The 23,125-nt window shown below is 49.9% G+C and overlaps 1 protein-coding gene across 2 annotated transcripts in view; it reads left to right on the top strand.

Annotated features, from left to right (window-relative positions):
• The window catches only part of ca10a (carbonic anhydrase Xa), a 689,036-nt gene that overhangs the window by 282,574 nt on the left and 383,337 nt on the right, over positions 1–23,125 (top strand). For both annotated transcript variants that reach the window (XM_072483835.1, XM_072483836.1), the window contains exon 3: positions 8,887–9,029. In XM_072483835.1, the coding sequence (XP_072339936.1) occupies positions 8,887–9,029 (143 nt within the window). The remainder of the gene's footprint in view (positions 1–8,886; positions 9,030–23,125) is intronic.

Below are 23,125 nucleotides of genomic sequence, written 5' to 3'. Positions count from 1 at the left end.
GTGACCGGACGGTGCGGTCTGAGAGACACGCGGCTGGGTGACCGGACGGTGCAGCCTGAGAGACACGCGGCTGGGTGACCGGACGGTGCAGTCTGAGAGACACGCGGCTGGGTGACCGGACGGTGCGGTCTGAGAGACACGCGGCTGGGTGACCGGACGGTGCGGTCTGAGAGACACGCGGCTGGGTGACCGGACGGTGCAGTCTGAGAGACACGCGGCTGGGTGACCGGACGGTGCAGCCTGAGAGACACGCGGCTGGGTGACCGGACGGTGCGGTCTGAGAGACACGCGGCTGGGTGACCGGACGGTGCAGTCTGAGAGACACGCGGCTGGGTGACCGGACGGTGCAGCCTGAGAGACACGCGGCTGGGTGACCGGACGGTGCAGTCTGAGAGACACGCGGCTGGGTGACCGGACGGTGCGGTCTGAGAGACACGCGGCTGGGTGACCGGACGGTGCAGTCTGAGAGACACGCGGCTGGGTGACCGGACGGTGCAGCCTGAGAGACACGCGGCTGGGTGACCGGACGGTGCAGTCTGAGAGACACGCGGCTCGGTGACCGGACGGTGCAGTCTCAGAGACACGCGGCTGGGTGACCGGACGGTGCAGTCTGAGAGACTCGCGGCTGGGTGACCGGACGGTGCAGTCTGAGAGACACGCGGCTGGGTGACCGGACGGTGCAGTCTGAGAGACACGCGGCTGGGTGACCGGACGGTGCAGTCTGAGAGACACGCGGCTGGGTGACCGGACGGTGCAGTCTGAGAGACACGCGGCTGGGTGACCGGACGGTGCAGTCTGAGAAACACGCGGCTGGGTGACCGGACGGTGCAGTCTGAGAGACACGCGGCTGGGTGACCGGACGGTGCAGTCTGAGAAACACGCGGCTGGGTGACCGGACGGTGCGGTCTGAGAGTCACGCGGCTGGGTGACCGGACGGTGCGGTCTGAGAGACACGCGGCTGGGTGACCGGACGGTGCAGTCTGAGAGACACGCGGCTGGGTGACCGGACGGTGCAGTCTGAGAGACACGCGGCTGGGTGACCGGACGGTGCAGTCTGAGAGACACGCGGCTGGGTGACCGGACGGTGCAGACAGAGACACGCGGCTGGGTGACCGGACGGTGCGGTCTGAGAGACACGCGGCTGGGTGACTGGACGGTGCAGTCTGAGAGACACGCGGCTGGGTGACCGGACGGTGCGGTCTGAGAGACACGCGGCTGGGTGACCGGACGGTGCAGTCTGAGAGACACGCGGCTGGGTGACCGGACGGTGCGGTCTCAGAGACACGCGGCTGGGTGACCGGACGGTGCAGTCTGAGAGACACGCGGCTGGGTGACCGGACGGTGCGGTCTGAGAGACACGCGGCTGGGTGACCGGACGGTGCAGCCTCAGAGACACGCGGCTGGGTGACCGGACGGTGCGGTCTGAGAGACACGCGGCTGGGTGACCGGACGGTGCAGTCTGAGAGACACGCGGCTGGGTGACCGGACGGTGCAGCCTCAGAGACACGCGGCTGGGTGACCGGACGGTGCGGTCTGAGAGACACGCGGCTGGGTGACCGGACGGTGCAGTCTGAGAGACACGCGGCTGGGTGACCGGACGGTGCAGCCTGAGAGACACGCGGCTGGGTGACCGGACGGTGCGGTCTGAGAGACACGCGGCTGGGTGACCGGACGGTGCGGTCTGAGAGACACGCGGCTGGGTGACCGGACGGTGCAGTCTGAGAGACACGCGGCTGGGTGACCGGACGGTGCAGTCTGAGAGACACGCGGCTGGGTGACCGGACGGTGCAGCCAGAGAGACACGCGGCTGGGTGACCGGACGGTGCAGTCTGAGAGACACGCGGCTGGGTGACCGGACGGTGCGGTCTGAGAGACACGCGGCTGGGTGACCGGACGGTGCAGTCTGAGAGACACGCGGCTGGGTGACCGGACGGTGCAGTCTGAGAGACACGCGGCTGGGTGACCGGACGGTGCAGTCTGAGAGTCACGCGGCTGGGTGACCGGACGGTGCAGTCTGAGAGTCACGCGGCTGTGTGACCGGACGGTGCGGTCTGAGAGACACGCGGCTGGGTGACCGGACGGTGCAGCCTGAGAGACACGCGGCTGGGTGACCGGACGGTGCAGCCTGAGAGACACGCGGCTGTGTGACCGGACGGTGCGGTCTGAGAGACACGCGGCTGGGTGACCGGACGGTGCAGCCTGAGAGACACGCGGCTGGGTGACCGGACGGTGCAGCCTGAGAGACACGCGGCTGTGTGACCGGACGGTGCGGTCTGAGAGACACGCGGCTGGGTGACCGGACGGTGCAGTCTGAGAGACACGCGGCTGGGTGAACGGACGGTGCAGCCAGAGAGACACGCGGCTGGGTGACCGGACGGTGCGGTCTGAGAGACACGCGGCTGGGTGACCGGACGGTGCGGTCTGAGAGACACGGGGCTGGGTGACCGGACGGTGCAGTCTGAGAGACACGCGGCTGGGTGACCGGACGGTGCGGTCTGAGAGACACGCGGCTGGGTGACCGGACGGTGCAGTCTCAGAGACACGCGGCTGGGTGACCGGACGGTGCAGTCTGAGAGACACGCGGCTGGGTGACCGGACGGTGCAGTCTGAGAGACACGCGGCTGGGTGACCGGACGGTGCAGCCTGAGAGACACGCGGCTGGGTGACCGGACGGTGCGGTCTGAGAGACACGCGGCTGGGTGACCGGACGGTGCAGTCTGAGAGACACGCGGCTGGGTGACCGGACGGTGCAGCCTGAGAGACACGCGGCTGGGTGACCGGACGGTGCAGTCTGAGAGACACGCGGCTGGGTGACCGGACGGTGCAGTTTCAGTCTGAGAGACACGCGGCTGGGTGACCGGACGGTGCAGTCTGAGAGACACGCGGCTGGGTGACCGGACGGTGCAGTCTGAGAGACACGCGGCTGGGTGACCGGACGGTGCGGTCTGAGAGACACGCGGCTGGGTGACCGGACGGTGCGGTCTGAGAGACACGCGGCTGGGTGACCGGACGGTGCGGTCTGAGAGACACGCGGCTGGGTGACCGGACGGTGCGGTCTGAGAGACACGCGGCTGGGTGACCGGACGGTGCGGTCTGAGAGACACGCGGCTGGGTGACCGGACGGTGCGGTCTGAGAGACACGCGGCTGGGTGACCGGACGGTGCGGTCTGAGAGACACGCGGCTGGGTGACCGGACGGTGCGGTCTGAGAGACACGCGGCTGGGTGACCGGACGGTGCAGCCTGAGAGACACGCGGCTGGGTGACCGGACGGTGCGGTCTGAGAGACACGCGGCTGGGTGACCGGACGGTGCAGCCTGAGAGACACGCGGCTGGGTGACCGGACGGTGCAGTCTGAGAGACACGCGGCTGGGTGACCGGACGGTGCGGTCTGAGAGACACGCGGCTGGGTGACCGGACGGTGTGGACTGAGAGACACGCGGCTCGGTGACCGGACGGTGCGGTCTGAGAGACACGCGGCTGGGTGACTGGAAGTTCCTTCCCGATGTCAGGTTTACAGCAGAGCAACAGGTCATTTGTCGTCCCGACAGGTTGATACTCAACAAGAGTTTTTCCCCCACACCCCTTCCCATCTTCCAATTTCTTTTTCCCTCATGTGTTTATGCAGCTCCCCCACAGGTACATCAATATTGTCCACCACAAACATGGGGCAGGGTCACCCAGTCTCACCGACATCTCCCCTCCTCCCAACCGTGTGTTCTCCTGCAGCGGAGGGTACGAACAACCGAAGCCCTGTTGACAATGATAGGACCAGAAGATCCCCCCCCCCCCCCCCCCTGCCGCGCGAAGCACGCCACGGGGTATCCCACCCACTGACCGTGGGAATGAAATTCTCAATGTGCTTGATTGGGATCTGAATTCCGGGACCAGAAACATCACCATGACAACAGCCATTTCGCTCCAATGGCCCGATCAGTTCCCGGCTCTGTGTCTTTCTCAACTTTCATGTCTTCAGGTGCAGTTCAGTTACGGCTAAATTTCACAGCAGAGCATGACACCTTCATCATTCAGTGGCAATAATTATCATCATTTTGGTAAAAGCATCGCCTCTCTGAGCTGCAAGTGATTTGGATTACACAGTAAAAATAATGACCGCATTAAATAGTTGTTATCATGTATATCCAATGACAGCGCGAGGTGTAATGACAGCGTGAGGTGTAATGACAGAATGAAGGGCAGTGCTTAAAAGGTGCTTAAGCTGTTCAGTGTCTGTCATGACAAACGGTGCTTCACACTGGCATTATCCTGTCATCAAACTCACATTTGTGCATCGCAACAGCAGCTGAAACCCAACAGCCAACAATTTATACTTCAGTTCTGTGTCAGCTCCTGTAATATTCAAACTGAGGAAGAAGAAATGAGCCACTCCCTTCTGACATCGCGTGGCAGCTCCTGTACAGAGAAAATGATTCACCTGAAAGAATCTACCATCTCCATCATTCAATGACATTTACCAGCACTGAATCCCCCACTATCACCGCCCTGGGGTTACCATTGACCAGAACCTGAACTGGACCAGCCAAATAAATACTGTGCCTACCAGAGCAGGCCAGAGGCTGGGAATCCTGTAGCAACTAACTCACCTCCTGACCCCCCCCCCCCCGCCCAAAGCCTGTCCACCATCTACAAGGCACATGTCAGGAGTGTGATGGAATACTCTCCACTTGCCTGGTTCAGCGCAGCTCCAACAACACTCAAGAAGCTCGACACCATCCAGGACAAAGCAGCCCCGCTTGATTGGCATTCCATCCACTACTTTGAATATTCATTCCCTCCAACCCGACACACAGAAGCAGCTGTGTGTTCCATCCACAAGATCCACAGAAACTTACCAAGGCTCCTTAGACAGCACCTTCCAAACCCACGCCCAGCACCATCTGGAAGGACAAGAGCAGCAGATGCCTGGGAACCCCAGCACCTGGAGGTTCCCCTCCGAGTCACTCCCCACCCTGACTGGGGAATATATCTCCGCTCCTTCACTGTCGCTGGGTCAAAATCCTGCATCTCCCTCCCTGTCACTGGGAGCATCCACACCTCAGATACTGCAGCGGTTCAAGAAGACAGCTCAACACTATAACCTGCTTAAGGGTAACTAGGAATGGGAAATAAATGATGATATTACCGTAGTGATCATCTCCTATAAAAGATTTTATGTGACAGACGATGATTCAATCCCGACTGTTACCACACAGTCCATATGTGTCTCAGTGTCTGCTCCTGCACGCTCTGTGTGTGTGTGTGTGTGTGTCTCAGTGTATATGTAGTGTACATAGCAGTTTAAAGCTTTGCAATCAGTGCAAACAAATATTATCACAAATGGTTTCATGCATGCGGCTTTGAGTAAGTCGAATGGGAAAGGTTTCGAGGCTGGTTCAATCTTGATGCTGTAGTTCCTGAATGTAAAAGTGGTCCGAGGGTTGTTGGAGGTGTGAGTTCTGATATTGATGCTCCTGGCACAGTCGTTGATAGCAGCAGAAACATGAATAATTAAGATCCACCTCACAAAATATAGAATAGAGGGGACGTAATCTTAATGTACGAAGCAGACTTTTCGTGCTTGATTTACACTTAAACATTTCAGGGTCATTTAGTTTAGAAATATTTTGGGGTGAGCACCCTAAGAGAGGGGATAAGTGTGCTCTCTCAGATCAGACCAGAGCTGTCACAGGCTTCAGTATCTAATTGTGCCGGTCAGGAATTATCATTGTCGGATCGCGCAGAGACCACGGCGGGGCTGATATTCCTGACATGTCAGCTTTGCATAATCCCCAACCACGCCAGACACCCGTCCCCAGCGATTACCCCTCCAGCATCACCCAGAGATACCCACAATTAAAGGTTAATCTCCACAACGCACAGGAGGTGTGAGTATTCAAATACTCTCAAATATTTTCATTCACTGCTTTTAATAATTTCAGACATGGAACATTTATTTTTACATTGAATATACAGTGCAGAATCAGGCCATTCAGCCCCTCTTCTCCCAGTTTTTATGTTGGCCCCGAACCTTTTCCAGCCCCTCTTCCTTTAACAACTATCAGCCAATCCAGCTCAGTACAGGAAGGCAAGCACCATGCTGATTGACATGCTGAATGGCCAATGGTGAGAGGGACACAGTGAGGGTGGACATGTCAGTGAGGCCAATGACAGGGGGCTAGGAGTGGTGCACCGTGAGGATTGACGAATGACAGGGGGTTGGGAGTGGGTCACCGTGAGGATTGACGAATGACAGGGGGTTGGGAGTGGGTCACCGTGAGGATGGACCAATGGCAGGAGAGTAATTGTGGAGGGGGCTGAAAAGCTGCACATCCTGTGTTGACATCTCCAGGAATATGCCCAATGGGCCTCCCCGTCAGTGTGTAATCTCTCAGGGGGGGGGGGGTGTATTTTTGGGTTTGTTCACCTCCAAAACATCCCTCGGCAGTATGAGCAAATGAAACAATGGAGTCTCACTGTGTCGAGACACTGAGAAACCCAACGGTCCTCAACAAAAGTGGGCAACAGACCACAGCCAATCAGCTGTGAAAACACAACAATTGATATCAACAGGTGGAAATTTGTTCAGCTAATTGGTTATCATCAGTCACCTGCTTTTGCTGAGGACCAATTTCACCCTCAGTTGTTGTAATGAGGTGAGCTCAACATGTCCCCCTGGCATCCCCACCTCCGCTAAACAGCTCTGAAACACTCTTGTGAAAATATCAGCCTTTATCACACAGTAAGATCCCGCACACGGAAATGATTGAAACTTTCAATCCATGTTCAGTTCATTCTTCCCCTGGTATGTGTTGGTTGAGGGGGAAATGTTGATCATTTCTCTCCAGGTGGTGTCATCGCGATTCTGGTTTTCAATGTCCCGCCCCAAGGAAGGATGGTAGCAGTACTGGGCATGCACTGAACTGGGACTTGAACTCACAATTTAGAGACACAACTATAAGGCCATAACAAAAAATGGGAACAGGAGTAGGCCATTCGGCCCTTCGAGCCTGCTCCGCCATTTAATAACACTCATTAAGTACATTTTCCAGTTGTATCCCCATAACCCTTAGTTTCCCCATTGATTAAAAACCTATCGATAGTTTGGGTGATAGTTTGGGTGATAGTTTGGATGATAGTTGGGTGAAGGGTGAATTGAGCCGTAAATGGGCGTCACGGTAGCACAGTGGTTGGCACCGTTGCTTCACAGCTCCAGGATCTCAGGTTCGATTCCGGCTTGGGTCTCTGTCTGTGCGGAGTTTGCACGTTCCCCCCGTGCCTGCGTGGGTTTCCTCCGGGTGCTCCGGTTTCCTCCCACAAGTCCCGAAAGATGCGCTGTTAGGTGAATTGGACATTCTGAATTCTCCCTCAGTGTACCCGAACAGGCACCGGAATGTGGCGACTAGGGGTTTTTCACAGTAACTTCATTGCAGTGTTAATGTGAGCCTGCTTGTGACAATAAAGATTATCTCATCAGCGGATTATTATTATTATTATTGAGCTGGCGGAGTCTGAATTCTACTCCACTTTGTCCACCGATGTCATTCTGGGGCAAAGGTGATCTGAAGCTGAGCGGAAGGGAAGGAGCATCAGACAGGGAAACAGCTCAGAGAGGGGCTGGTTTCCGATTGGTATCAAACAAGGTCAATCAGCTGACTGAGGATGACGTTGGGCTGCCGAAAGAATGCAGTGAAACATAGATCTCATGCAGATCACATATCGATCATATCGATCATATATAAATCACATGTGGATCACATGTGGATCACGTACCATGTGCGGGATTCTCTGTCCCGCCAGTAGCACGTCCCCACCAGCAGGGGGATCCTCTGTTCCGGCAGCTGGGTAATGGGGGGCGGGATTCTCTGTTGTCCAACACTGGTATCGTAATCGGCGATCGGGCGGAGAATCGGCTCCGAGGCCCAAATCGGGGCGGTGCTGGTTTGACGCCCGTCAGCAATGCTCCACCCCCCCTCTCAAATGGTGCCATCGCATCGCATGCCGTAGCAACAGCATTGGCGTGTCATCGGCAGGCCCTGCTGTGATTCTCCGCCCCGATGGGCCGAGTTCCAGGCGGCGCAGGACACGTGTGGTCTCAGCGACCAGGAACCCGGCGTGGTGGCTGCGGACTGTGTCCAGCGCTGTCACACTCGGCCGGGTCCATGTCGCTGGCCGGGGGCGGGGGGGGGGGGGGGCTTCTGCGAGGGCTGGGGAGACTGGTGGCAGGTGGCCAGGGGTGGCCTGTGGGTTTGCGGATGGTGGGTCAGGTCCGAGCACGGCAGGCTCCATGTTGTATAGCATGACCTCTGCAGGTCGTCAGCCGTGTGCATGCATGGCCAGTGACCAGGCCATTCTCCGGCCGTTTTTGGCCTGGGAGCCAGGGGTTTCAGCCGCCGCCGCTGCTAGCCCCTGACTGGATCCAGAATCGGTGCCGATTTCTTTGTCGTAGACCTCCCGCGAATTCTCCGTTTGAGCCAGCACTTAGTCGCTGAAACGGAGAATCCAGCCCGGGGTTTTCCATTGTAGCCACTCCACGGCATCGGGAAAACCGCGGGCGTGAGTGCACTGCCGGCGGAGCGGGAAGATCCCACCGATGGAGAATCCCGCAGCAGATGTATATCACATATAGGTCACGTCTGAATGACAAAAGAACAGAGGGGGAGACGAGGGATTGTTTCTCACACAGCGAGCTGCTGTGGTCGGGAAGGCATTGCCTTCAATCGGAACTTTCAAAAGGATAAATACTTAAAATGTGCAGAGTTATGGGGGGGCGAGAGTGGCGTTGATTGGACAACCCCCGCAAAGGGCTGGCACAGTATGTGGATGGTGATTTAATACTGACCCAATATGTCTAAATTGTGTCTGACTTTTTTTTAATTCTCTCTAAACAGTTCCCTCATTTTGGGGGTTGGTCAATTCTGCCTGGAATCTGTGTTCAGTTGGGAAAAGGCAGTCAGCGATCAACATTGAGACCAGCCATATGATCTTTGACCCCTTCCTCACACCTCTGCGCATCAACACAGCGGGCAGGAAGGTAAGAGACATTCCATCACCTCGTCACCATTTCTCAGAGCAGGAACCTCCGCCAGCACCTTGCAATGGGCGAAGGGAAGGTGTCTGGGCAATGTGTTAATTTCCAATCTCTCTTTTGTTTCAACATTCTGTCCACGTTGACCTTTGATAATCTGCAGAAAAATCAAAATTTACTTGAGATCATTACCCAGCTTGAAAGTTTTGCCGCTTTAATTACATTCCCCTCAACTGAAATTAAATGGATTGACTGGCAAGGCCGGTTTGCCGAATTGATAGTTCTGACCACATATTTTTCATGTTTCTGAGATTTCGGCAAGGAATGTGCCAGAATTGGGTTTACCAAGACTGTTTGGTGATGGGCGCATAACCCCGCAAATCGAGCAAGGTGCTGGGTCCCTTTTGTCTGAGAGGGTTCAGGAATGACCTGATCTGGGCTGTTAAAATTTTGGAAAGGTTTCGATACAGTGTCCCCAGCCATGGTGACATAGAGATAATCCATATTAGATAGTCGTCAACTGATTGTGCTGGAGAAGTGAATAGAGGGTTGCGTTGGGAGATTTGGGTGAGGAAAGATGGGGGAGACTCAAGTGGAGCATAAACGCCAGCAGGAGCCAGATGGGGCCAAATGGCCTGTTTCTGAGCTGTACATCCTGGGTGGAGGTCTTGCAGCACAGTAGGCAGCGTCCCTACCTCTGAGCAGGAAGCTCGAGGTTCACGTCCCACCTCAGGACTTGATGGCCACGGAAGGGGTGCTCATAACTCGGCCAAATAGGAAAATGGTCAGCAACGTGACTCCATCCGATATGCCTGGCAGCAAAGAGCGGGAGAGTTGCCTGGTCAGCCAGACTGCTGGAGGCAATGGCAAACCCCGACAGTACTTTGCCAAAGATAGCCGTGGTGGAATCCACTGGGAGTCCATGGTCGCCAACGCTCTCTTGGCCAAGATACAGGAGTGTACTCGTTCTGTTACTGCTCTATGCGAGGCCTAGATTAATAATCTAGCAGGACCTGAGTTCAAATCCCACCATTGGAAATTTGAATTCAAATCCAGAAATAAAAAATTTGTACCAGTAAAAGTGACCATTCAGCTCCTTCTAGGGATGAAAACATGACCTGGTCTGGGTTTATATGTGACTCCAGTCCCACACCAGTCTAGTTGACATTTAACTGCCCACTGAAGTGGCCGAGGAAGCCATTCCGCTCTGTCCAGTGTAATAAGAGACGAGCAATAAATGCTAGCTTTGCCAATGGTGCTTACATTCCGAGAACAAATGGATGCGAGCGCTGCTGTGATATTTTATTGAGCTGTGCAGGTTTAGGAATTAATCAGTTTACCTCTTTGCAGTTACAGGATATTTAATTTAGTTCCAACACTAAACTCTGCAGCTCTGCATAAATGACTCATGAGTGAGGATTGATTGTATGTGTGATAGATGAGTTTATCGGTGCATCTGTTAAATGGTGTGTGTGGGAATGATTATTATGGGATGTGCAAGGTTTTCATATCCCTGTGGCTGAGACCAGATGTGAGGCAATAACAACCTTTGACTTTGAGAATCCACATTGTAACAATATCAATGCTGGGGAAAATGTGCTGAGTGTATGGGATAAATAAAAATTAAACAGCGTCCTTGCAGAATGAGGGTTGAGGCCTGAGTTTGGAAGACTGGGGATTCACTATCGGAACAGAGCTGGGGGTGGGGGAGGGACAGAGGGTGTGTCGAAACTTAAAGGTATTGTGACCACACAAGAGGCAAGGTCGGGACTTCCATTATTATGGCACCATTGACAATCTCAGGACATTCCACATTGTTTCATATGCAGTTAAGTATTTTTTTTAAGGGTAGTCACTGCTGTGATATGGAGAAATGTTCCGGCCATTTTACGCACAGCAGGATCCCAAAACAGCAATATGATTACAACCAGTGATGCTGATTCAGGGACAAATATTGGTCAGGGGCAGCAGGGAGAACGCCCCCGCTTTTTCTCACAACACTGGCCATGGGGTATTTCAAATCCAGCCTGCGAGAGCCAATTTGGACCTCGGTTCAATGCCTCAGCTGAAAGACACTGGGCCCGATCGTACGGCCTCGTGCGCCCGACTCTTGCGTGATTTACGATGCTCGGGACGTATCATGAGATCAAATGAGATCGTGTGAGATGTCGCGATCTGGGTCCCCGCCCTCACTGGGCAGAATCCAGATTTACATATACTACTCACTTAAATATGTCTGCACCAGAGTTTACCAAGATCCATTAACAATCTGGAAGAAGGAACTGAAGGCTCTGTTGCTCAGTTTGCAGATGATACAAAGATATGTAGAGGGACAGGTAGTATTGAGGAAGCAGGGGGGCTGCAGAAGGACTTGGACAGGCTAGGAGAGTGGGCAAAGAAGTGGCAGACGGAATCCAATGTGGAAAAGTGTGAGGTTATGCACTTTGGAAGGAGGAATGGAGGCAGAGACTATTTTCTAAATGGGGAAATGCTTAGGAAATCAGAAGCACAAAGGGACTTGTTCAAGATTCTCTTAAGGTTAACGTGCAGGTTCAGTCGGCAGTTAGGAAGGCAAATACAATATACGTATTTATGTCGAGAGGGCGAGAATACAAGACCAGGGATGTACTTCTGAGGTTGTATAAGGCTCTGGTCAGACCCCAGTTGGAGTATTGTGGGCTGTTTTGGGCCCCGTATCTAAGGAAGGATGTGCTGGCCTTGGAAAGGGTCCAGAGGAGGTTCGCAAGAATGATCCCTGGAATTAAGAGCTTGTCGTATGAGGAACGGTTGAGGCCTCTGGGTTTGTACTCGTTGGAGTTTAGAAGGATGAGGGGGGATCTTATTGAAACTTACAGGATACTGCGGGGCCTGGATAGAGTGGACGTGGAGAGGATGTTTCCACTTGTAGGAATAACTAGAAGCAGAGGACACAATCTCAGACTAAAGGGCTGATCCTTTAAAACCGAGATGTGGGGAATTTCTTCAGCCAGAGGGTGGGTGAATCTGTGGAACTCTTTGCCGCAGAAGGCTGTGGAGGCCAAATCACTGAGTGTCTTTAAGACAGAGATAGATAGGTTCTTGATCAATAAGGGGATCAGGGGTTATGGGGAGAAGGCAGGAGAATGGGGATGAGAAAATATCAGCCATGATTGAATAGCGGAGCAGACTCGATGGGCCGAGTGGCCTAATTCTGCTCCTATGTCTTATGGTCTAAGACCTGGAATTGAATGCCTGTACCTGGGTGATCCCACATACATGGAGCAGGTGCAACGACCACGGGGGTAATGCCAAGGTGCCCGGGTGGCAGGTTGCCCATCCTGGGGATCAGGCCCGGGATTGTCCTGTCCTTATGAGGTGGGGTGAGGGGGGGTGTTGAAGACCCCTGTCAAGTGTGTTGGCACATTAGGGGGGTCTGGAGGCCTCGGGGGGGGGGGGTGGTCAAGAGATTGAGACAGCATTTAAACCTGGCGCCCAATCTTTTCCTGCACCGCCGTGTTTAGCTCTTCAGCACAGGAAAGTGCAGCTTTGTGGGGGCCAGAAAAGTAAGAGTCCCGTTTGATAGCAGGGTCATTCTCAACACTGGAGGCAGCGAGAAACAGCGCACAACCCCACCCAAACAGGAGTCTGTTTTTCCCATTAAATCGAGCCCATCGACATTAAATGTGCTCACCTTGTGTGCTCAGAATAGTAAATTCAGCAAGGTAAGGATCATTCATCATATAACTGTGCAAAGTTACTGGTTATTCAGCTGCGGTTAGCATTAGCCACAAATTTGGTGTTTATTCAGCAGGGTAAGGGTTACTCACTATATAGGTGCACACATTGTTGTGGCCTGGTGCAGATGATTGAAGTACTTCAGTTGCAAAGCCAAAGGCCTGTGAATCTCCTTCTCTCCAAGTGAACACACACCTGGAGCAGAAGTCAGTGGAGTCAAAGCTTGGTTTCAGTAGAAAGACGCAGAGCCACTCTCTCTCGGTCTCTTACAGCTCCTGTGTAAGATGAACTGAGATTTTGAGAATGCAATCACAGTCCAGCACTTCTCTCAACTGTCCCATTTTAATTGGGACGTCTCAGGATTAATCACCGCCATCCGAACGCTGGCAGGTTGGTTTTGTACAAAGCCGTTGCGGGCACCCTAGCTGAATCCTGACCCATCACCACCTCACAGTCTGAGAGGCCTGGAGACTTTGAATGGAAGACAGGAGGAACGGATTTGCCCTTTGTTTTGCCGATACCTCCCTTTTCCCATGGGTGGGGCTCATAGTCACCAGTGCTAAATGTGAAGCTGCGAAGCTGTACGCAGTGCACAACTATCAGCTCCGTCAAAAAGTCTCATTACAGAGAGTAATATTAGTCAGTCTGTAATAGCGCAGTGACACACACATCACACACACTGTGTGAGCCCATGACATTGTTGCAGTTTTATTTATTTGTCTTCTAAAAGAGAACTGAAATACTTCACATTAATCAGCCCACAGAGAGATTGAACAAACAGATATCCCGTGAGCACAGGGGGAGATAATGTCAGGAGAGAAATGTCATTGCTCATCTTTTAAGTAAAATATTTTCCATACCATTTTGCAACATTGTGGGGTGATAAATGTGGCTTCATGTAAAGTGTTTTGCGTGTATTATAAAATCGGTAATATTGTGACATTTATACTGGTTTTCACTCAATAAGTGACAGAGAATCTCTTTGCCTCAACAGAAAATTCAACTCGTATATTAATACTTTTTCAAACGATCTATCGATCTATATAATAAGGTTTTAAAAGCCATTGTGCCTATTTACTATTATAAATTCCTGTGTCCACTTTTACAATGGAAACTACTTATATCATTGAACAATGGGAGAGTTTAGAGGAGATAGATTGGGTACAGGTTCCAGGAACAAATTGTAGAATTTACAACACAGGAGAAGGTCATTTGTGCCGTTGGTAAACACATTTTGTTTTATTAATTCATGGGATTATTGTCCATCCCATATTGTCCTGGTAGGCCATTTCAGAGTCAACCACATTGCCCTAGACCTGGAGTCACATGTAGGCCAGACCATGTAAAGATGGCAGATTTCCTTCCCTGAAGGACATTAGTGAACCAGATCGGTTTTTTTAACGACAATCGACAATGATCTCATCGTCATGATTATTAGACTTTAAATTCCAGATTTTTATTGAATTCTAATTTCACTATCTGCCATGGTGGGATTTGAACCGGGGTCTCCAGAACATTATTCTGGGTGTGGCGATTACTAGTCCAGTGACAACACTATCATTCCACCACCTCCTCGAGGGAGAAAGAATGACAAATGATTAATCAGTCAGGAAAAGGAGGTTTATGCTAAATGTAAACTAGTTTGCAGACTGGAAAATCAAACTGATAATGTGAAAATCAGAGGGTGGAAAAGAGTTTAAGAAAAGATTAGGCCTTAGAATAACAGAAAACCCAAAGCCCTTGATATCAATACTAAATGAATAGTCAGAGAATGGTGGGACCCAGCAGTGTCCAGAAATCAGAGGTTCTAATCGAGACAAAGAGCACAGCTAACCAAATACTTCACATCTCTTCTCATGTGGATGCTGCCAATCTAATGGCAAAAGAAGAGATAGTGGTGATATTAGATAGGATAAGAAAATAGAAAAGTCGCCTGGGGTTGATGGACCCTTGGGTTAAACTGAGGGAAGTGAGGGCGGGAATGACAGAGGCTCTGACCACAACCACACCATCCTTGTTAGTTTTGGGAAGTGGAGCTAGCACAGACCAAAAGTTACTCCGATGTTTAGAAAAGTGGGGGGCGAGAAAATCTCAGCAATACAAACCGGTCAGCTTAACATCTGTGATGCGAAAACCTTTCAAAACAATAACCCTGGCCAAGATTAATTGTCATTTGGAAAGGTATGGCTCAATAAATTAAAGTTGGCGCAGATTTGTTAAAGTCAAAAGCAGAAAATGCTGGATGAACTCAGCGGGTCTGGCAGCATCTGTGGAGAGAGAAACATAGATAACGTTTCGAGTCCGTGTGACTCTTCTACAGTTTTGTACAGAGAGTGGCACTAAGTGAATTGCTCCTGCAGAGGCCCAAGGCTGACACAATGGGCTGAATGGCCTCCCTCTCTGCTGTAATCATGAACCATACTATGACCCAACCATTTGCAGTTTATCCCCAAGGATTTGTTTTAGAGAATCTTGTCCAATTGACAAGGTTGATATCCGGTTGGTTTCGACATTAGGCATCTCTGTGTATGCCTGAATTTAGACAATGGACAACAGCCCCTGTGGTCATTGGATTAGTTAATGCGCTGTCCTTTTGTGAAGCATTGTGTGGACCATGAATGTCTCTGGTTCACGCTCTACTCCTGGTTGGATCAGCTTCCCACAGCTTCTGAGTAAGAAGAATGCTGCACTTGGTTTAGGAATCTCACTGGTCGTTAGGGGAGAGGAAATGAGCCAATGGTTTCATTGTGTGTTTGGGGTCCCGATAGGGTTTGTCTATTTTCCCCAAGTAAGTTACTCAAGACTGCAGTTTGCTGAGAGCGTTATTATTTATTTACAGCTCTATGTACATCTCAGGAACTGGGCGTGAAGTTGAACCTCTCCTCTCCCCAGATCTCTGTTACTTAATCATGTGTCATTACGTCATAGTTACATCAGCATCAGGTGCCTCGATATTAACCCTTTACTCTGCATCTCTTACGCCTTTATTCCATTATTGCACCATCTTACCCCAATGTCTCAGACATCGCAGGGTCGGTCTAGGAGGTGTCTTGGCCAAAATCCCTGATCTTGTTCTGATCTCTTTCTGAGGTCATGGGCATTCTGAACACACTCTCTGTTCAATCTGGGTGTTCTTCTCATGGTGGCTGTAGAAGTTTATCTTGTTATTGTTCCTCATCTCCATCAGGATCTGAATAGTAAGTTTCTATTGGCTTTCCTTCCAAGGATATTAAGGCTCTACAGTTTTTACTGGTCTATCTCAATCCTGTATGATCTTGGTTGTGACGCCTCATGCCTCCTTTCCATTGGTCACATACCCATACTCTCTCCCTGGGCTGGAGCGCTGAAAGTCACGTGCTCTGACTGAAGTTGAAGGTGCGAGCCCGTTGGTGTCTCTGTTTCTTCTTATGCTTTTAAACTCTCTCCTGGTCGGTCAAGATGAATTTGGTTCTAGTTTCTGTCACAGAGCTGGAAGGTGCATGTTCGGTCACCTTTCCATTAATAAATCTGATAGTGCAAAGTTATTTTGTGGCTGAGAAGAAATGAAGAAGAGCTAAGATGGGATCTTCATTCTTCTTCATCAAGTCTTTGATTATTCACGCACCTCTCTTAGCTTCACCATTGTCTTGAGGATACTGAGGTGAGCGAGTTGCGTGAATGAATCATCATAATAATAATACATGACTGTTCTCTGACGATGTAATGTCCGGAATGCAATGAGTTGCATTAGATTCTCTTCAGTTTGAATTACTGCTTCCGCCGTGATCCTGTGCATTTTGTTCATTACAATCCGCCAGGGGTATTAATCGATGACAATAAGGAATAACAAATCGAAAAACCCATTCCCAGCTGCTCCCACAGCTTGATGGTAGAGTGTGGCAATAGTTCTCTTTGTTCTTGACTGTTCACTATAGGCGTACGGCAATTTGAAATTAGTTCTCCAATAGAACAAGTTATTTCTGACCACCACCCAGTGCTGGGCTCCCACTTGTCGTTTGGCTATTCCTGAGTAATGTTGACAAATACTTTGGAGAATATTACCCAGAATTACTCTTCTGACATTAAAAACCAGGAGATCAACGCTTGTGTGATACTTCCTCTGTTTGAAATACTGCTGTAATATTGAGTTGCTAGGAATACAGCCTGGCCAACCTTTCAGATAGTATTCCCTTATGTGTACACATTCACCATCTTGCTGTTGTGCTCACTTTATCTCCTGCAGTTTCTTTACAGTAGCCAATAGGTGTTTGGTAATGAGGGATGTATACACTTCCACCCTCTCAATGAAATACAAATCCTTTATTTTGTTCCTTCAATGGGTATTCTTCATACTCAGTTACTGAATCATATCTCAGCAGCCTCAGCTGAAGCATTGAATTCTAGGAAGTATCTCCTAATGTTCAGAAGTGGACCTAACAGTTGGAGGTCTTTTTCAATCTCAAACCGTGTTATGGGCGCCATGTACCAGGGTCCCAGGTTCGATTCCGCCTTGGGTCACTATCTGTGCGGAGTCTGCATGTTCTCCCCGTGTCTGCGTGGGTTTCCTCCGGGTGCTCCGGTTTCCACCCACAAGTCCAAAAGACGTGTTAGGTGGAATTGTTCCTTCAATGGGTATTCTTCATACTCAGTTACCGAATCATATCTCAGCAGCCTCAGCTGAAGCATTGAATTCTAGGAAATTCTATGATTCTGTTAGGTGAATTGGAAATTCTGAATTCTCTCTCTGTGTACCCGAACAGGCGCCAGAGTGTGGCAACTGGGGCTTTTCGCAGTAACTTCATTGCAGTGTTGATGTAAGCCAACTTGTGACAATAATAAAGATTATTATTATTATTAGATTTTGGTTGCAGCCGATGTTACTATTGGACAAGTCAGATCCCAGGGTGGAACTCGGCTTGATAGACCCTAACGTTTGTTTTTTGTTTAGGTACATGGATGAACAGGGTCAAGGACTTTTGATGGACTTTTAATAAAATAATAAACATTTATTAAACAAAAAATATACCACTCCTTCACACCAGCTATACCTTCACAGATGTGTAAGGGTAACACAACTTGCAAAATATAGCTTATACTTTAACATTCTCAGTAAGTACACAGTCACTGTAAAACAAATGGCAAACTGTGGTCAGAGACCCCACACTTTGAGACCAATTGACAGATGCCCCCAAAACAACTTTGTGGATTTCTCAACAAGTCCCCTCAGGTTCCTGTTATACCGTGAGCCAACGGATCTCACTGGACACCGGATTTCACGCGAGGGTTTACAAACTCCACACTCGAAGAACACATTTTGAAATCTTCTCCCACATAAGGCATTCTGTCATTTGCCCTCGACAAGGATCGACATCCACGGTTTCAACCTCTCCTCTGCCCTGGATTGCTGCCTGCATTCAAGTTTCCACAAAATCTCAGGTGCTCAGCCTCACCAATAGAACACCACTGCTTGGCAGGCTGGATTATGGTGCCACCACCCTGAGGATCCCCACGGATGTCTGGCTTTTCTCATTGGCAACTTTAAATCTGCTTCATGCAGCTGTCGCTTTATTTCTGAGACCTTTCTCCGCTCTTTATATTCATTTTCCGGAACAAAACTTTGTTCAAATTCCTATTCTTTGTTCCTTTGACTCAACTGTCTTCCTGGAACATTCCTTTGTTCACTCTTGGTTTCTGGGACTTTCTCCTTTAGTTTCTGGGATTTGCGTTCTGTTCCTGTGCATTGTCTTGCCTGTTCTGGCGTTGCCTGTGCAATGCTCCTTGCCTCCGGGTTAATTCAAACTGAATTACAATACAGACAAAGTTTAAAGTGAAACTAACCAATAGACTTGCAAGCACCTATGTTTGACATGAAACTAAACTGAAGTTTAAGGTTTAGCATACAAACATATTAATATACAAAATTAGAGCAGGAGCAGCCCATTCGGCCCTCAAACCCGCTTCACCATTCAATAAGATCATGTCTGATCTGCGCATATTGAATTTCACATTCCCCGTCTACACCTGGTAATCTTTGTTTCCCTTGCCCATCAAGAATCTATCTACCTCCTCCTTGAAAGTATTCAGTGATCCCACTTCCACCACTGTCTGAGGCAGAGAGTTCCAAAGTCTCACAACCCTCCAAGAGAAAATATTTCTCCTCGTCTCTGTTCTTTAAGGGCGAACCCTAATTTTAAAACAATGCCCCATAGGGCGACATTCTCCGAACCCCCGCCGGGTCGGAGAATCGCCGGGGGCTGGCGTGAATTCCGCCCCCGCCGGTTGCCAAAGTCTCCGGTACCGGATATTCGGCGGGGGCGGGAATCGCGTCGCGCCGGTTGGCGGGCCCCCCCACTCGATTCTCCAGCCCGGATGGGCCGAAGTCCCGCCGATAAATTGCCTGTCCCGCCGGCGTAAATTAAATCACCTACCTTACCGGCGGGACAAGGTGGCGTGGGCGGGCTCCGGGGTCCTGGGGGGGGTGCGGGGTGATCTGGCCCCGGGGGGTGCCCCCACAGTGGCCTGGCCCGTGATCGGGGCCCACCGATCCGCGGGCGGGCCTGTGCCGTGGGGGCACTCTTTCCCTTCCGCCTCCGCCACGGTCTCCACCATGGCGGAGGCGGAAGAGACTCTCCCCACTGCGCATGCATGGGAAACTGTCAGCAGCCGCTGACGCTCCCGCGCATGCGCCGCCCCGAGATGTCATTTCCGCGCCAGCTGGCGGGGCAACAAAGGCCGTTTCCGCCAGCTGGCGGGGCGGAAATTCCTCCGGCGTCGGCCTAGCCCCTCAATGTTGGGGCTAGGCCCCCAAAGATGCGGAGCATTCCGCACCTTTGGGGCGGCGCGATGCCCGTCTGATTGGCGCCGTTTTGGGCGCCAGTCGGCGGACATCGCACCGTTTCGGGAGAATTTTGACCATAGTTCTGGACTCATCCACAAAAGGAAACATCCTTTCAATGTCCACCTTGTCAGAACTGTTCAGGATCTTATAAACTTCAATCAAGTCACCCCTCACTCTTCTAAACTCCACTGGAAACAAGCCCAGTCTATCCATCCTTTCCTTATTAGTCAAGCTGCTCATTCCAGTTTTCAGTTCAGTAAAACCTCCTCTGAACCTCCTCCAATACATTTATATCCTTCCTTAAATAAGGAGACTGGAACTGCACACAGTATTTGGAATGAGGTCTCACCAATATCGTGTATAACTGAAGCATAACCTCCGGACTTTTATGTTCAATTCCTCTCGTTATAAAGAATAGCGTTCCATTATCCTTCTTAATTACTTGCTGTACCTGTAACTAGCTTTTTGTGAATCCTGCACAAGAACACCTTGATCCCTCTGCACCTCAGCATTCTGCAGTCCTTCTCCTTTTAGTTAATACTCTGCTTTTTTATTCTTCCTGCCAAACTTCACACTTTCCCACATTTTTCACAAACTTCACTGCCAGATTTCCCCCACTTACTCAATCTATCGATGTCCCTCTGCAAATTCTGTACAACTTCACAACATACTTTCCTACCCATCATTATGTCATCTGAAAATTTAGCTACCATTCCTTCACTCCTCTCATCTAAGTCATTGTTGTAAATTGTAAAAAGTTGAAGCCCGGCACAGACCCCTGCGGGACTCCACTAGTCACGTCCTGCCAGTCAGAAAAAGACCCATTTATGTATACTCTCAGTTTTCTACCAGCCAGCCAATCTTCAGTGCAGACTAATATATTACACCCTGCACCATGAGTTTTTATTTTTTTGCAATATGCTTGGATATGGCACATTATCAAAAGCTTTCTAGAAATCCAAGTATACCAGAACTACAGGCTCCCCTCTCTCCACAGCATATGTTGCTCCTTCAAAGAATTCAATAATAATAATCTTTATTCGTGTCACAAGTAGGTTTATATTAACACTGCAATGAAGTTACTGTGAAAATCCCCCAGTCGCCACACCCTGTGAGGGAGAATTCAGAATGTCCAAATTACCTAACAGCACATCTTTTGGGTATTGTGGGAGGAAACCGGAGCACCCGGAGGAAACCCACGCAGACACGGGGAGAACGTGCAGACTCCGCACAGACAGTGACCCAAGCCGGGGAAATCGAACCCGGGGCCCTGGAGTTGTGAAGCCACAGTGCTAACCACTGTGCTACCGAAATTGGTTAAACATGATTTCCCTTCTATAACACCATGCAGATTCTTCCCAATTACCTTGAGCTTGTCTAAATGCCCAGCTACAACTTCTTTGATGATCGTTTTTTTGTCAGTGTACCAGACCAGGCCCCAGTTTTTGTGAGGATACCGGTTGAGAAACCCCAAACAATTTGCAATTATTAATACTGAGGAAAGGGTACTTTACCCCAGGAATGATGTCTCTGACCAATAGATACTTTTTATCTTATAACTAACTTTAATTTAAACACAAAATTAACCATATTAACATAAAAGAAATAGCTTCACAATCATCAGTTAAACAATTCTTAAATAAAAGGAAAGACTTTAACTCACTATCTACACCTGCCACTACAAATATTTCAACGAATCAACCCAATATAGTTCAAACTCCACTCATAAATAAAGTTAGCAATCAGGGTCACTTGCTCTGTGCAGACCTTTGGAGAGAGACCTTTCGGGAACAACCTGAAAATCTTTCTATCTTGTCAGACTCAAATCCTATGACAATACTGCCAAAACTACAGATAGGCTTGGCTTCTCCCATCAGAGAGACATAGAGTCATACAACAAAGAAAAGGCTTTCAGCCTATTGAGTCTGTGCCAGTTAAAAGCAACCACCTAACTATTCTAATCCTATTTCCCAGCACTTGTTCCATAGCCTTGTATGTCTTGGGATCGCAAGTGCACATCTAAATACATCTTAAATGTTATGAGGGTCTCTGCCTCCACCACCTTTTCAGGCAATGAGTTCCAAACTCCCACTACCCTCTTAATAAAAAAGATTTTCCTCACATCCCCTCTAAACCTCCTGCTCCTTACCATAAATCTCTGCCCGCTGGTCATTGATTCCTCCACCAAGGGGAAATGTTTCTTCCTGTCTACTCGATCTATGCCCCTCATAATTTTATACATTTCAACCATGTCCCCTCAGTCTCCTCTGCTCCAAGGAAAATAACCCCAGTCTATCCAATCTCTCTTCATAGCTAAAACTCTCCCGCCCAGGCAACATCCCTGTAAATCTCCTCTGCACCCTTTCCAGTGCTATCACAACCCTTCTGTAATATGGATTTCATAATCCATTGGGGCTGCTCGGTAGCACAGTGGTGAGCACAGTTGCTTCACAGCTCCAGGGTCCCAGGTTTGATTCCCGACTTGGGTCACTGTCTGTGCGGAGTCTGCACGTTCGCCCCGTGTCTGCGTGGATTTCCTCCGGGTGCTCCCGTTTCCTCCCACAGTCCAAAGATGTGCAGGTTAGGTGGATTGTCCATGATAAATTGCCCTTAGTGTCCCAAAAAGCTTAGGTGGGGTTACTGGGGTACGGGGTAGTGTGGAGGCATGTGCGTGAATAGGGTGCTCTTTCCAAGAGCTGGTGTAGACTTGATGGGCCGAATGGCCTCCTTCTGCAATGTAAAAGAAATTCTATGATAACAGCACATAATACTCTAGATGTGGCCTAACCAATGTTTTATATAGTTCCAGCATAACCTTCCTGCTATTAAAATATATGCCTCAGCCAATAAAGACAGATATACTATATGCCTTCTTAATCACTGTATCCACCTGCTCTGCTACCTTAAGGAACGGCTGTACATGCACACCAAGGTCCCTCTGATCCTCGGTGCTCCCCATGGTCCTTGCCTTGTTTTTCCTGCCCATGTGCATCACCTCACATTTATCCAGATTGAATTCTGTTTTGCCACTGATCAGGCCATCTGACCAGCCTGTCTATATCCTCCTGTACCTGAAGGATGTCTCTCAGAATTGGTTCCAATAGATTCCCCACCACCATCTGTATTCTACTGAGAAGTCCTTGACATGCTCAGCGAGGACTAAATACCACTCTCTCATAAATTATTCACACCCCAGGGAACCCCCTTTTGATAAACAATATTCTAATATCCCTCTATATCTAAACAAGTAAATGGTTAAAATCAATGATGACCTCGCTTTTTATGACTCCTTAATCACAGCTTTAGCAGACATACTGCCTATATGTATTTGAACCCAGGGTGTTTAGTAACATTGCTACAACAAAATATAAAATATAACAATTTCAGACATTCATCACAATTCTAACATCTTGCCCATGACAGAAGGCAAGCTAATACAAATATAGAAACACAAATTATGTTAACTAATCTTATACCTTATTCCTAAGACACACAATAGAAATATAAATTACTTAAACTATCTCTATTTCCCAACAACTGTAATCTGACAATATAGTCTGAGAACCTCTTA

The sequence above is a fragment of the Scyliorhinus torazame genome, chromosome 18 (assembly GCF_047496885.1).
Source record: "Scyliorhinus torazame isolate Kashiwa2021f chromosome 18, sScyTor2.1, whole genome shotgun sequence".
In the NCBI taxonomy this organism is placed as follows: domain Eukaryota; kingdom Metazoa; phylum Chordata; class Chondrichthyes; order Carcharhiniformes; family Scyliorhinidae; genus Scyliorhinus; species Scyliorhinus torazame.
This window is presented reverse-complemented; position numbering and strand designations above follow the sequence as displayed.